We start from the raw sequence: 14,170 nt of genomic DNA on the forward strand, positions 1-14,170 counted from the left end.
AAATCTTTGTCTTTAACATTGAGCATGATGTTTGCTGTGGCTTTTTGTACTACTCTTTTCCATATTGAACAAATTTCCTTTTATTCCTGCTTTCTTGAGTGTTTGTATCATGAAATAACACTGGTTTTTTATTTTAGTTTTTTCTGCATTAATTGATATGATCGTGTGTTTTACTTCACACTTTTATTGTGGTTTATTACATTGCTTAATTTTAATATGTTGAACAACCTGAAATTTCTGGTGTAGAGATACTTGCTTATGGCATTATCCATTTAATGTTCTTTTCGTTTCCTGTTGCTATTATTTTGTGGTAGATTTTTACATTCATCTTTATGAGGTATACTGGGGTAGTTTTCTTTTTTATGATGTATTTGTATAATTTGATTAGATTTGGCTTGGTGTAAGTGGTTTGGAGGGTTAGCATTAGGGCTGGGGCTGTGTATGGTTGCTGTTATGGTTTATGTCTTATGGTTATGTTTACAGTTATGACTTATTTATGCGTATGGTTAATGAATACATTTTATGGTTTATGGTTTTGGTTATGGTTGTGGTTTTGTTTATTCCTTAAGGTTTATGGTTTTGGTCTCAGGGTGTTAGGGTCCTGCGTTAGAGTGGGTGTTAGGACATGGGCTAGAATTAGGGCACAGGTAGGATACGGGTAGAGTATGGGTTAGGGTAAGGTACAGGTTTAGGGTACGGGTTAGGGCTAAGGTTAGCTCAGGGCTTAGGGTCAGGATCAGAGTTTAGGGTGAGGATCCGCGTCGGGATTAGCATCAAGGCTGAGCTCGGCTGTTGTTTTCTGCTCCTCCAGCCCTGAGCCCTGATAGAAGATGAATGAAGTGTCTGCTCTGGTCCCTCACTGTTTCAAATTGAACTCAACATCAGTCCAGTGTTCTTAGGGCATCAGAGGTCATACAGGGTTTCCCTACACCCTCCCTCCTGGGTAGGGAGCCGGAAGGGCTTGGCGTGCAAAGCTGGGTTTGCACTTCTTGAAGTTGTCTCCCGCTCACGGGCCAGTTAAAATGATTAGAAAACAAGCCAGGGCTGCAGCCCCTTGTCTATCCTGACCCTCAGGACCCCACACCTGTTCCTTGGACCTGGCCGGTGCAGCAAGGCCCATTTTCTGCAGCTATGAGCCCCTGAGGGGCGAGGATTGGCTGACCTGGGCAGCCTGACCCTGCCGGCCAGCCCTCCCCAGGTGTGCCTGGGTTGAGGTCAATATAAACACCGCTCCAGGCAGCAAGAGCCCCTGCAGCTGTGCCTGACGCCATATTCTCTGCCCCGTCAGCAGTCTCGGGACTGGGCTGGTGGGAGGGAGTGAGGGGCTGCGGCTCTGTGGGTGGCCCGGTGTGAGTGGGGCTCTGCTGGACTTTCTGCAGGAGTTGCCGGGCTGCCATCTGCTAAACAAGAGGATGTGTCACCCATACCTGCCGCTGGAATTTCTCCCCGGGCAGAGGTGAGGAAGGAAAACAGTGGGGGCCGGGAGAGGAGGGGTACCTCAGGCAGGGAAATGGAAAGCTTCCAGAAGAGCGCCCGGGGCCAGGACCATTCCGGCTGGCCTGCAGGCACCAAATTGGCCTGCGTGCTGTGGCTGGTGTGACTCCAAGCCCTTTCCTCTAGGCTTTCAAGTCCTTGCACACATTCAGGTGTTTTACCTGGGAAGGGTGGGAACAGTTCAGCAGCAGCTGGCCTGGGGCTCAGCTCACGTTTACTCACAGACGCCTCGGTACCGTCCCCCAGCCTTGCAATGAGGACACTCCTTGCCGGGGGGCTGCTGGCTGCATGGGAGACGATTCCCCACCTCTGACCAACTTCAGAATTCTTTACCACTGGAGCAGGTGTCCTGATAGGGTTTTCATCTGTGTAACTAGTGGGTTCTTAATTATCAACGTGAACGGTGACATCAGAAGTCCTGAATTAGGGTGGAAATACTTATCCCCAACAGGTACAGGCATAAAAACCTGGGGAGGCCGTGTGCAGCCAGTACCCTTGGGGATGGGCTTCCGAATTGACCCCTCAACATACGGGTGTCCAGCCACTGCTTTAGGACTTCTAGGGCTCAGTGCTGACTCTAAGGGTTCTGTAATCCAGCCTCTATCTGCTTTTAGTGAGACCTGCACTTCCGGGATCCTACAGAGCAGGGTCTGTGTGACCGTTCTGTGGCTTCTGTAACAAATGACCACAAGGTGGGTGGTTTAAAACAACAGGAATTCATCCTCCCCCAGTCCTGGAGAGCAGGCATCTGAGATCAAGGTGTTACAGGACGGAAGTCCCTCCAGAGGCTCCAGGATAGGGTTCTTCCTGCCTTTTCCAGCTTCTGGGGTCTCCAGGCATCCCCAGGCTTGCGGCTGCATCCCTCCCGTCTCTGCCTCTGTCTTCACGTGGCTTCTCCTCTGTGTCTGAGTCTCTCGTGTTTTGTCTCTCATAAGGACTCTCTCAATTGGATTGAGGGCCACCCTAACCCAAGATGACCTCACCTCGAGATCCTTAACTATATATACGAAGACCCTTTTCCCAGATATGGTCCTGTTCACGTGTTCTGGAGGGACACATCTTTTGGGGCCAGCATTCAACCCATTGCCTGTGTATAAAATAACCCTCATTTTAGGAGATTACCAAGGTCCTGTATGGACTGGCACAGACAGCAGCCATGTGGGTGGGGTCTGGGCAGAGTGAGGACCCTGGAATCACCTGGAAAGGATGAAGTCCTGGCTGCATTAGGTGAACTCTTCCACCACGGGGCACGTGGAAACAGCCACTCCACTCTGTCCGTGGAAAGTGCCGAGTCCGGAAATGGTTATATTGCAAAGCTGGCTCTCCTGGGATTTCATCATCAATAGCATCATGTGACCAATAACTACGGGCTTGGGGGAATCGGTTTCTGGCACGTGATGACGGCACTGTCTCTTTAGGCTCATCCAGCCTAGAATAGGAATGTTTGAAGGAGAAGAGTTTGGGAGATTGTGAAGCTTGGTTGTCCAGGAAACTGAGCAGGTTTGTCAAGGAAACTTCTCCCTTAAACTGAAGGCAGGGCTGGGAGAGCTGAACTCCTGGGATCTTTTAAAGGGGCTGCTCTGAAGCACCATCACCTGAGAGGTGGTCTCACCGTGAGCTGGGGTTTGAGAAAAGTGTGATGAGATGAAGCCTGACTTTCCGTGACAGCTGGGGAGGGCTTTGTAAAGCACCTTGGCTTTTAAGGCATAGTTTGTTGCTGGAACAAAGTGTCTCCCAAAACTGGGCTAGAGCTCAAGATGTGTCTGTCCCCTTCTTGTGAGAGTCCAGTGCAGGTGGGCGTCGGGGCCCAGGCTCTGTCCCCCTTGCTTCTCCTCCCTGCTTCCAGGTGAGGGCTCCAACTAGCAGGGTGGGGTGACCAGCTGGGCTTCATGCCCTCCGCCCTAGGATGCAGGCTGGCCAAGGCCCTCACCACCTCCATCCACCCCTTCCCCTTGGTAACACGAGGCACTACGCCCCAGCTGTAAGGGGTGGGAAGGCTGGGAGGTGCAGGGTAGCTGTGAACAGGAAAAAGGGAAATGGTTTCTCACGGGCAGCTGCACGGCTCTCCTGTGAGGGTCACCTGGACGGTAGCGCACAGACTCTGGGTCCTGTGAAGCTTCAATGCTTTGTGGTTCTGGAAATCCTATAGGAGACGGTCCACAGCAGGTGAAGCTAATGCTCTCAGTGGAGCTGGTGAAGCCAAAGATCTACAGTTCAGACTGAAGGTGCCGATGTACATACAGGACAAAACCATCTCGTGTGATTGGACTTCAGGCACGTTTAACATGAATGCAGTCGTGTTATGCCGAAAATCTTCTATCTTGTGCCTCTCCTCAGGGACCCCCTCCTCAGTTCCTGGGGCTCCTGTAACTCACGTACAGGGGGAGGGAGAGTGGGCTCTGTCCAGTCTGAGCCCTGAGTTACCCTGTGTGTGAGTCTGCTCAGGACCGCCGTAACAAATAGCACAGACAGGGCAGCTTGAATAACAGACCTATCTCCCAGTCCTGGATGCTGTCGGAGATCAAGGTGTGTGCACGCTGGCTTCTCCTGAGGCCTCTCTCCTTGGTGCTTAGACAGCCATCTTCTCCCCAGGTCCTCATATGGTCTTCCCCTGTGCCTATCTGTGTCCTAATCTCTTCTTGTAGGACATCAATCCTATTGGATTAGGATCCACCCTACTGACCTCATTTTTACCTTGATCACCTCTTTAAAAATCCCATCTCCAAATACAGCCACGTCCTGGGGTTAGGGATTCAGCATGTGAATTTGGGGGGACGTGACTGAGCCTATACCATCCTCCTTAGGAACCAAGTGTGCCTTGGTCCTTCCTTCCCTCAAGTCACACGAGGTGATGTAATGGCTCAAGGAGAGGCCACTCGTGCAGAGTTTGTGTCCCAGCTGGGGAAGCCTTCTCTGCTCTCTTTGATGAGGCCGTGGCAGTGCCTGCCCCGTCCTGAGGTGAGCAGTTCTGGGGTTTCCGGCCGTGTCTCCCAGCCTGCTGAGGTGCTCATTGTCGGGGAGCTCAGGAGCCAGCAGCCTAGTGGGGATGCCGGGGACTCTCAGGGCCTTGGCAGATGTCTCTCCCGGCAGATGCCCTAGTGAAAGTGGGGAAACATTTGGGGGATTACAGGTGGGAGAGAGTCAGTCTCGTTTATGCTTCAGAAAGACCACATTGGGGTGGGATGTGAGACGCACCGTGTGGGCAGGGAGCTTTGTCAGGCCTGATGGAGGAACCAGGCACCAGATCGGGCTTGGGCGAGGGCTGTGGGTGTAGAGGGGAATTAGCGTGGGAACTGGCCACAGACTGTTGTCGAAATCTCGGCTTCCCTGTGCACCGAGGCCGAGCAGAAATACGGAGACAGGGATTTTGGAGGAAGAGAGAGATGGCTTTATTTTTCTGCCAGGCAGCAGGGAAGACACAGCCGGCTAGCGCCTCAAGAACTGGGCACACCTTGAGAATCAGGGAAGATTTTTTATGTGGGACTCTCGCAGTCGGGGTATAGGTTAAGGATAAAAGTAGTGAAGGTCTTGCATTCCTCCTTTCCTTTGCATTATTTCAAAACAGTCACAGTTGGCATCAGGCAGCCCGGTAATTGGGGTCCAGCAGTCTGGTAATTGCGTCCGTTTGCCTCTGGTTTATTGGCGGTGACCTCGTTTCTGAAATGCAAAAACTATAGGGGGTGATTTGTTAGGAGGGGCGTATAGAATGTAAGTGCTGGACATAAGGTTAGGGAGTGAGAGGCAGGGGATGTAACTCACACAGAGTCAGGGGTGATGGGTGCTAAAGGTAAATTACATAGTGTCATGGAGTGAGGTTAGTTTTGTAAAGTACAAATCTAGTTACTACAAATGAGTGACAGAGTAAAACAAGGAGTGATGAACTCTTTCAGGCCAGGTTATGTTTCTTCTCTAGCCTGTTCACTGTTCCCTTCATTTTCCTTGTTCTCAGGGGAGGGAAAACTTCATTTCTATTTTTGCTACAAGACTCTGGAGGAGCAGATGACAGTCAGTGGGGCACAAGGAGGCTGTGAGCCTGGGAGACCCCAGTGTTACCGAACAAAACGTGGGTCCGCTTGCCCGAGTGCAGTAAAGCCAGTCTGACACCGGGTGTGGTGAAGGAAGGTGCAGCCTTAATTGTACAAGCGCCAATACAAGGAGGACAGGTGGCTTGTGCTCTAAAACCCTGAAGTCCCTGAGCGATTTCAGCAAGGCAATTTTAAAGGCCAGGTGAAGGAGGGGGGGTCGAAGGGTGTGTGATCAGCTGGTGCACAGTTCTCTGGTTGAAGATGAGGTAACAGGCAGTTAACATTATAAATTATTAGGCAGCAGAATCTCTGGGGCTACCTGTTCATGATCATCAAGTAGTTAATTTCTTCCACTCGGTGGTGGTTTTAGCATCTGTAAAACAACTCAGGAAGCGTGCATCAGACACTGTTATCCAGGTACTTCAGAGAGGAGCTACAGCAGAGGATGTGGGGGAGGGGTCTGTCCTAGGAAGGCCGCGTAGGGTCCTGCTCGGTTACCGGTGCCTGGGCTCAGCAACCTGGGAAGGTGGGGCTGCTCCTGGGTGTGGGGAGCTGCAGGATCCCAGTCCTCTGAGGGGCCTGTTAGCCCCCAAGGGAGACGGGGATGCAGCGGCTGGACAGAGGCGTCTGGCCTGGGAGAGGGGTCCGGGCTGGAAATGTCACTGGAATCATCACAGGGAGGGAGAGAAAAGGCCAGTGGGGACAGGTAGGTCACAGCAGACTGTGCAGGTGACTGCGGTCCTGGTGGAAGCAACTCAGAGCCAGAAAGGAGTGGCCATCAGGGGCTGACCTTCATTCTCTTGTTCCTTTGTAAAGCCGTTGTGTCAGAGTTTGAGACACCGCCAGGAGTCGTCTGGGCCCAGTGCTGCCATGGCTTCATCAAAGGGCCCAGGGGGAACAGAGAACCACTGCAGGCCCCGCCCATGTCCGTACTGGGAATGAACCCCATCGGGGCTCCTGGGCTCACAGACTTGAGGGAACCTCTGTCCTCAGGACCGGTCTTCCTCCCTCCTCTCACCTGCTGGTCAGAGGCCCAGGAACCCCCAACCTGGCTCCACCCCCAGGGCCTGGATTCAGAGGCCCAGGAACCCCCAACCTGGCTCCACCTCCAGGGCCTGGATTCTGGGACAGCTTAGGGGTAAGCAAGACCCTCATGCTCCTTTATCTGCTTAGGGATGAGAATGTCTTAAAAGCTGCAAGTGACTGATTACAAAAGACTGGGTGTTTCCAGCAGATATGGGTGGAAAGATGGGGCGTGAAGTTCCTGTGTCTGCAGGGTCTTCCCAGCCTGAAGATCTGTGTGTTTCCTCTGGCCAGTCAGCATCCTCCCAGGAAGCCCAGATCCAGGATTACGAGGGCAGAGGCTCTCCCCTTGCTTACCTGTAACTTCCCACGCCCACAGCAAGGAGCCTGGCTCCCACCATCTGCCATTTATCTGTGCATTGCTCCTTTCCAGGTTACATGTGCAGAGGTTTCAGAATTGTTAGCTACTACACCCTGGAAATAACTTCATAAAATAAAGCCCACTGTTTATATACGGTCCATTTTGCCTTTAGTCTACAGATTCCATTCATTTCCAAAGGTAACTTAGGTCAGCACCTTTTACCCCATCCCCTACAGTGAGTTGTTTCCATATATTTCTAATACATTTAGACTCTGTCACATTATGTATTCCATCCTGCAACATGCCTACATTCTAAATAACTAAATTTGAATAGATTATGATTGACCCCTTGGGCGACACACATCTATGGGCTTAGACAAATGCATAGTGACAGGTATCCATTCTAGAGTATCACATGGTATACTTCAACCCCCCCACCCCATGATCTGCTTATCATCTATGTAGCTTTGCCTTTCCCAGAATGTCGTAAATGGGGTCATACTGTGTGCAGCCTCCTCAGACTGGATTCTTTCACTTAGCAATACATACTGAGGATATATCCATATCTTTCCATAGGTTGATGGTGCATTCCTTTCTGCTGAGTAGTATTCCACTGAACATGTATGGGAGGAAAAACAATTTTCCCTCTATTTTTCTAGGTTCTTGGTTGAGACGCCCCCCCCCCCGCCCCTGTAATAAAAGATTACCAGGAGAAAAACAAATTTAATAACATGTATACCTTCTGAATACAGGGAGGATACCACGGAAAACTGAGTCACTCCCTGAAATGATCCCCTTAAATACCGTCTTCAGCTAAAAACAGAAGAAAGATGTCGGGGAAGGGGGGGAAGGCCAGTTATGGCAGGTTATCATGCAAAGCACAGTAAAGAAGGGTATGATTGTTTGCACATTTAAGTCAGGACATCTCCATTGATGAGTGTTACTTGAGATTTCATTATCCTTCTGTTTCTGGTGCAAAGCGGGACATACCCTTATAAATGGAGATTTCTGTATTGTAAATGTCCTTCACAAAAGGGCAATCTCTACTCAGTTTTCTGAGATTCCTTTTTTTCTTTTTTTAAAAAAATCCAACTGAAATAATCCTCATGCCAGAGAGAGAGATTTTGGGGTGGCATATTCTACTTGCCTTGACATGGATGCTTATGCATTCATCTTTGGAAGGATATCCTGATTTCTTCAAGTTTTTAGCCATTATGAATAGTGCTGCTGTGCATAATTGCATCCTTGTTTGCATTTGGACATAGATTTTCAAAGCAGTTGCCTAAATACTGGAAGCACAATTGTTGGATCCCAAGGTAAGACTTGTTTAGCTTTGGAAAAAACTGCCAAATTGTCTTACAAAGTGGCTGTACATGCATCCCACTGGCAATGAGGGAGAGTTCCTGTTGTTCCTCACCCTCTAGCAATTGGTATTGTCATATTTTTGGAGTTTAGCAGTGCTAATAGGTGTGCTGTGATATCTCATGATTTTAATTTGTAATTCCCTAATGGTATATGATGTTGAGCTTGTTTTTGTATGATTTTTACTACCTGTATATCTTTTTTGGCTGGGTGTCCAGATCAGATCTTCACCCATTTTTTTTTTTTTATGGGGTTGTTTTAGAGGTCTTTGTCTATTCTGAGTCCAGATCCTTTATCAGATACAAGTTTTGCAAATATTTTTCTCCCAGTTTGTGTCTTGTCTTTTGATTTTCTGAATAACGTCTTTGAGAGTAGAAATCTTTAATTTGATAAAGTCCATAATATTACTTTTTTCTTTTGTGGATTGGCTTTTTGTGTTGTGTGTTAAAACTCAAAGCTCATGATCGAGAGACTAAACCCAAGGTCATGTATTTCTGTGTTTATCTCTGTAATTTTGATAGTTTCACATTTTAAATGTCTTAATAAATTTGAGTGAGTTTGGCGTAAGTTTTAAAGTTTGTGTCTGGTCATTTAATTTCATACAGTTTCCAGTTAATTGTTTCTTAACTATTTTGGAGAAGTCATGGGATACTTGACTGTATTTCAGTTTGCATTTCCACAGTTTAGTGGATGCAGGGGAAGTGCCTTCAGGGGGCGGGGCCTCCACTGAACTGGGAGGTGGCTTGGTCTGCACATTCCCATTGGCTGGCAGGGAACGTGAGCCCGCCTCCCTGGCCCTCCGCGGGAAGGCCCATTCTGCCTGCGGACTTGGCGCCATGCGCAGCTGATGGGAGCCCTGCCACCTCAGGACCCGCTGGGGCTTTGGCTTCTGGGACACGCGGGGCCGAGTCCATGCTGATGGCTGGGCTTCGGGACAACCCAGGGTCGAGTCCACACTAACAGAAGCTGGGTCTCCTCAGGACCCCCTGGGGCTTCAGCTTTGGGACACTGTGGGGTCCAGTTCATGCAGACAGGAGCCTGGTCTCCTCAGGACCTGCCAGGAGGTGATGCCGCTGAGGGAAAAGGTGAGGAAAAGTGGGCAGAAGGTTCCTGTGCGTGGCTGACTGCTGCAGGTGTCTGTCTTCAGAGGACCCAGGAGAGGAAGGGCTTGATGTGGAAAACTGGATTTTTGGCCCCTTTTGTGTGTGGTGTAGACATAGTGCAGTGTTGTTCTTTGGCATGTGGCTTTCCCAGCACCGTTTATTGAGGGGACTGTCCTTTCCCTGGTGTATGTTCTTGGCTCCTTACTTGTGAATTAACTGACCACATACCTGTAGGTTGATTCCTGGGCTCTCTGCTCTGTTCCTCTGGTCCGTGTGCCTGTTTTTGTGCCAGCTCCACACTTCTTTGGGACTGTAGCTTCATAATGAAGTGTGAAGTCAGGGAGCGAGATGCCTCCAGCCCGTTCTCCTTCCTCAGGGTCGCTTTGGCTCTTCTGGGTCCTTTGTGGCTCCACACACGTCTTAAGATTGTTTGTTCTGTTTCTATGGAAAATGTCATTGGACTTTTGGTAGGGATTGCGTTGAAAATGTACATTAATTTGGCTAGAATGCATATATTTTTTTAATTAAAAAAAAATTTTGGGCCACACCATGTGGCATGCAGGATGTGGGATCTTAGTTCCCCAACCAGGGATGGAACCTGCGCCCCCTGCAGTGGGAGCGCAGAGTCCCAACCCCTGGATGGCTAGGGAAGTCCCACCTTAGAATGCATATTTTCACAATATTCTTTTTACCCATGAACACGGGGTATATTTCCATTTATTTTTGTCTGTTCAGTTTTCTTTATCAGTGTCTTCCAGTTTTCAGTGTGCAGGTCCTTCACATCCTTGGTTAAATTTACTCCGAGTTATCTTTTTGGATGCAATTGTAAGTGGGATTAAAAAAATATTTCTCTTTCTGATGGTTCATTATCAGTGTATAGAATGATAAATGATTTTTGTGCATTGATTTTTTTTTTTTGTATCTTGTAGCTTTACTGAATTCATTTGTTAGTTGTAACAGTTTTTTGGTGGTTGGATGTGGAAAACTAGAATTCAGAAATTCCACTGTTTCAACTACATCCAGGTCATCCACAGCATCCAAGACATAGTGGCTCCCAATATAATCTTCCCATGGTGCCTCTTGTAGTATGTGGACTCCTACAAGGGTGATTAGCATCACCACTGTGTGTGAACTGGATCTGGGTAGGGCTTGGCCTCTATAACAGAGTTTGATGTCTGTATTTCTGGCATGGTATGACATGGTTGGTTTGATAAGTACTTTATTTTCTAGTAAATTTCAAGTGTATAAAAAACTTTAAATAGCAGTATAAAGTTTTCCACATTCACAGAATACTCCAGTTTGTTTTACCCTGTGAGAGTGGGAGGGCTACTCTCCCAGGAAACCAGCACATAACCCCAAAATGAGGAATAATTATGGTTTCCACATTATAATCCTATCCACAGGCCCGCTTCAACTTTCACCAGCTGCCCCAGCTTTGTGGAAATGTATTTTTCTATTCAAATCCAGTTTTCTCTTCGTGGAACCATCAGTGGGGCTTTTCCTCACTTTAAAAACCTTGCTGGATTGAAAGTGTACAAGATGAGCATGATCTGGGTGGTTTTCTGTATGGCTTCTTTCACTTGGGATGTTTTCACTGTTTATCCGCATTGTAACATTGATCATTATTTCATTCATTTTTTCCATTGTGATTAAAAACACATAACATTTACCATTTAAACCATTTTTTAAACAAAGTTTATTTTATTTTTAATTTTTTGGCTGTGTTGGGTCTTCATTGCTGTGCGCGGGCTTTCTCTACTTGCGGCGAGCAGGGGCTACTACTCTTTTTTTTTTTTTTTTTTTCCTGTGGTACGCGGGCCTCTCACTGTTGTGGCCTCTCCCATTGCGGAGCACAGGCTCTGGACGCGCAGGCTCAGCGGCCATGGCTCACAGGCCCAGCCGCTCCGTTGCATTTGGGATCTTCCCGGACCGGGGCACAAACCCGTGTCCCCTGCATCGGCAGGCGGACTCTCAACCACTGCGTCACTGATGTTTGACATCTTTTCATGTCCTTGTTGACCATTTGTATGTCTTGCCTGGAGGACAGTCCATGCAAGTCATTTGTCCGTTTCAAAAATTGTATTGTTTGTCTTTTTGTTGATGAGTTGTAAAAGTCCTGGGTATATTCTAGATAAAGAGTCTTATCAGATATATAATGTGCCAATATTTTTTTCAGTTCTGTGGGCTGTCTTTTTACTTTCTGGATAGCCTCTTTTGATGCACAAAGGTTTGTAATTTTGAGGAAATCCAATTTATCTATTGTTTTCTTTCATTTCTTATGCTTTACTGTCAAATCTAAGAAACCATTGCTAAATTCGTGGTCAGGAAGATTTCTTTGGTTTATTTGAGAGTTCATAGATCCTTTCTCGGTACTCACTAGGCCAGGCTTTAGGCCTGGGGCTGAGTCAGTGTGAGGGTTCAGGGGTCACGGTTTAGGGTTATGGGTCATTGTTGGGAGTTATTGTAGAGGGTTGTGGTTAAAGGTCATGGTCAGGGATTAGAATTTGGGGGTCAGGGGCGAGGGTCTAGGGGTCTGAGGCTAGGGTTGTTAGGGGGTTACTGTTAGAGGTTAGGGTTCTTAGGGTAAAGGTTAGAGTTAGGTTTAAGCACAATTGGCCCTCATTGCCCTCCCCTATTCTTCTCTCTGAAGCCTCCAGAATGGATAGGACTTGCCCTGGGTCAAACAGGAGTCAGGGAGCTGAGGTGAATAACTGTTTTTCTGGCCTCCCTTCCCCCAGTCCTGGGCTCTGAGAGAAGAATGAAATGTCTGTTCTTGTCTCGGACTGTTTCTTATCCACCTCAACCTCTGTCAAGGATTGGGGAGGGTGTCAGAAGTCATGCATGGTTTCCTTCTGCCCTCCCACCTGGGAAGGGTGATGCTGGCCCTACTCTGCCTGGGCAGCCCCAGGTTCCAGCACAGCCCAGACAGGAGGGCACTCAGTGGACATGTGTGGATTTATACAGGACTGGGTGCAGTGACCTGCCAGCCCCCAGATGCTGCCTTCTTGAGGGCTGGTGGGGCCCTCCTGGCACTGGAGGCATCCTTTGTCCCATCTGAGTGGGCATGAATAGATGACCAAGTCTCAGGCAGGACAGCCCTCGACCTCTGACTATCCAGGCAGGCATCTGTGGTCCTCTAGCTCAGTCCAGCCTGGGCATTGTCAGGCCCTCATGTATAGTTACTGAGCTGACCATGCTGCCGGGCAATTGAACAGCTACCTGGGCAGTGTAGACATTCCTTTGAGAAGTTTCAACTACCAACATCCATGTGGTTGAGAAAAAGCCCTCCCCCTCACAGCCTTGTAGCTTGCCAAGAGAGGTGATAATCCTCTAAACATTGGAGTGTGTCCCTGACACAACAACCATACAGCAGACCATGGCCCTGCAATCCTTTGTCCTTTCAGTTGTTAGAAACCTTTGACATTCATATTCATTAAGAATCAAAGATATGGGAGCAGGGCTTCCCTGGTGGCGCAGTGGTTAAGAGTCCGCCTGCCGATGCAGAGGACACGGGTTCGTGCCCCGGTCTGGGAAGATCCCACATGCCGCGGGGCGGCTGGGCCCGTGAGCCATGGCCGCTGAGCCTGCGCGTCCGGAGCCTGTGCTCTGCAACGGGACAGGCCACAACAGTGAGAGGCCCGCGTACTGCAAAAAATAAAAAAATAAAAAATAAAAAGATACGGGAGCAACTGGACCTCCCAACGGGAGGTTCACACTGAGACTGCATTGTCTTGGAGAGCCATATGCATCCATGTGGCCTCTGGAAAGCCTGCCAATTATGGGTTCCATGGCATGGAATAATTCTTGAGCCTCCCATTACTTCATTGCACAAGAGTTTCCTTACCACCCTAGCATTTGGTTTCTTCCCTTAGTAAAGGAGATAGAAGAAAGTGGAAAAGGAGCAGTATTGTTTCTCAGGGATGGGCAATTAATATGGCCAGGGAGATGGCATAGCTCAAGGGCTCCCACCTCTCAGGGGCAGGAATGAGGTCTGTGTGTCTTCTGAGGGCACATGGGCTCTTCTGGGCCATCCTCTGAGATGTGAGGACCTGGTGCCCAAGGCAGGAGACTTGAGTTTACCATCAAGAATAATCCTACCTTTTCAGCAAGTGAAAGAACTTCTTGCAGTCTTGGGAGGACAGTAAAAGCACTGGATAAGTAGCTGCAGCCCCTGACCCTAAGTGAACCCCTTTCTTCCTTTTGTGTCAGATTCTGTGCTGTACAGTGAGCTGTCATTGACATAGAACCTGTTGCTTTTTCCTGGCCAGCATCTGTTGTCATGCCCAAGTGCCTCAGTTTTCCTTTGAGAATTACATCTCACCTGCTTCCAGTCCAAACAGTTCCAAAAGGATGACCCCATGTTCCACCCAGCTCGAAGATAGGTTTACTGCCCACGTCTAGCCAGTCCCATTTTCCATCTTCTGGTGATGGGTGAAGTATGAGACTGTAACCCAAGCCAGACCAAAGGCATTTAAAACCATGACTTTCTTGGAATCCAGGAAAAGGAGAAACTCTTTCTTGGAAAATGGATGGTGAATGGTTGTCAGCCTAGAATAGCTGTTGGCCCAAGGGCAGTGAGAGAGCCTGTGAATGGGGTCCCCCAAAGGCACTGAGCGGGACAAAGGTTTGGAGAGAAGCAAGATCACACTGAGACAGTGTGAGCCCCTGGACCTGCCAGGTCCAAACCCATTCTTCAACTTGCCACTTGCAAGTTTTAATGTATTTATACCCTTACAATAAATACTAATTTATTTTACTTCAGTAAGTGTGTCCAGTTGCTGGGAATAAAAAAAAGTCCTAGT

The 14,170-nt window shown here is 48.6% G+C and overlaps 1 protein-coding gene across 4 annotated transcripts in view; it reads right to left on the bottom strand.

Annotated features, from left to right (window-relative positions):
* Window positions 1-4,589: 4,589 nt before the first annotated feature.
* Window positions 4,590-14,170, bottom strand: part of LOC114889001 (transcription factor COE1-like) — a 44,298-nt gene continuing 34,717 nt past the window's right edge. The window contains exon 3 of one of the 4 annotated variants that reach the window (XM_029211713.1): window positions 4,590-5,151. In XM_029211713.1, coding sequence (XP_029067546.1) covers window positions 5,046-5,151 — 106 coding nt within the window. In that variant the 3' untranslated portion in view covers window positions 4,590-5,045. Of the gene's footprint in view, window positions 5,166-14,170 lie in introns of all 4 variants that reach the window. The other 3 variants (XM_029211714.1, XM_029211712.1, XR_003791929.1) reach the window with 3 other exon arrangements.

Source organism: Monodon monoceros, unplaced genomic scaffold, assembly GCF_005190385.1.
Source record: "Monodon monoceros isolate NGI ecotype Baffin Bay Population unplaced genomic scaffold, NGI_Narwhal_1 Super_Scaffold_9, whole genome shotgun sequence".
Classification (NCBI taxonomy): Eukaryota; Metazoa; Chordata; class Mammalia; order Artiodactyla; family Monodontidae; genus Monodon; species Monodon monoceros.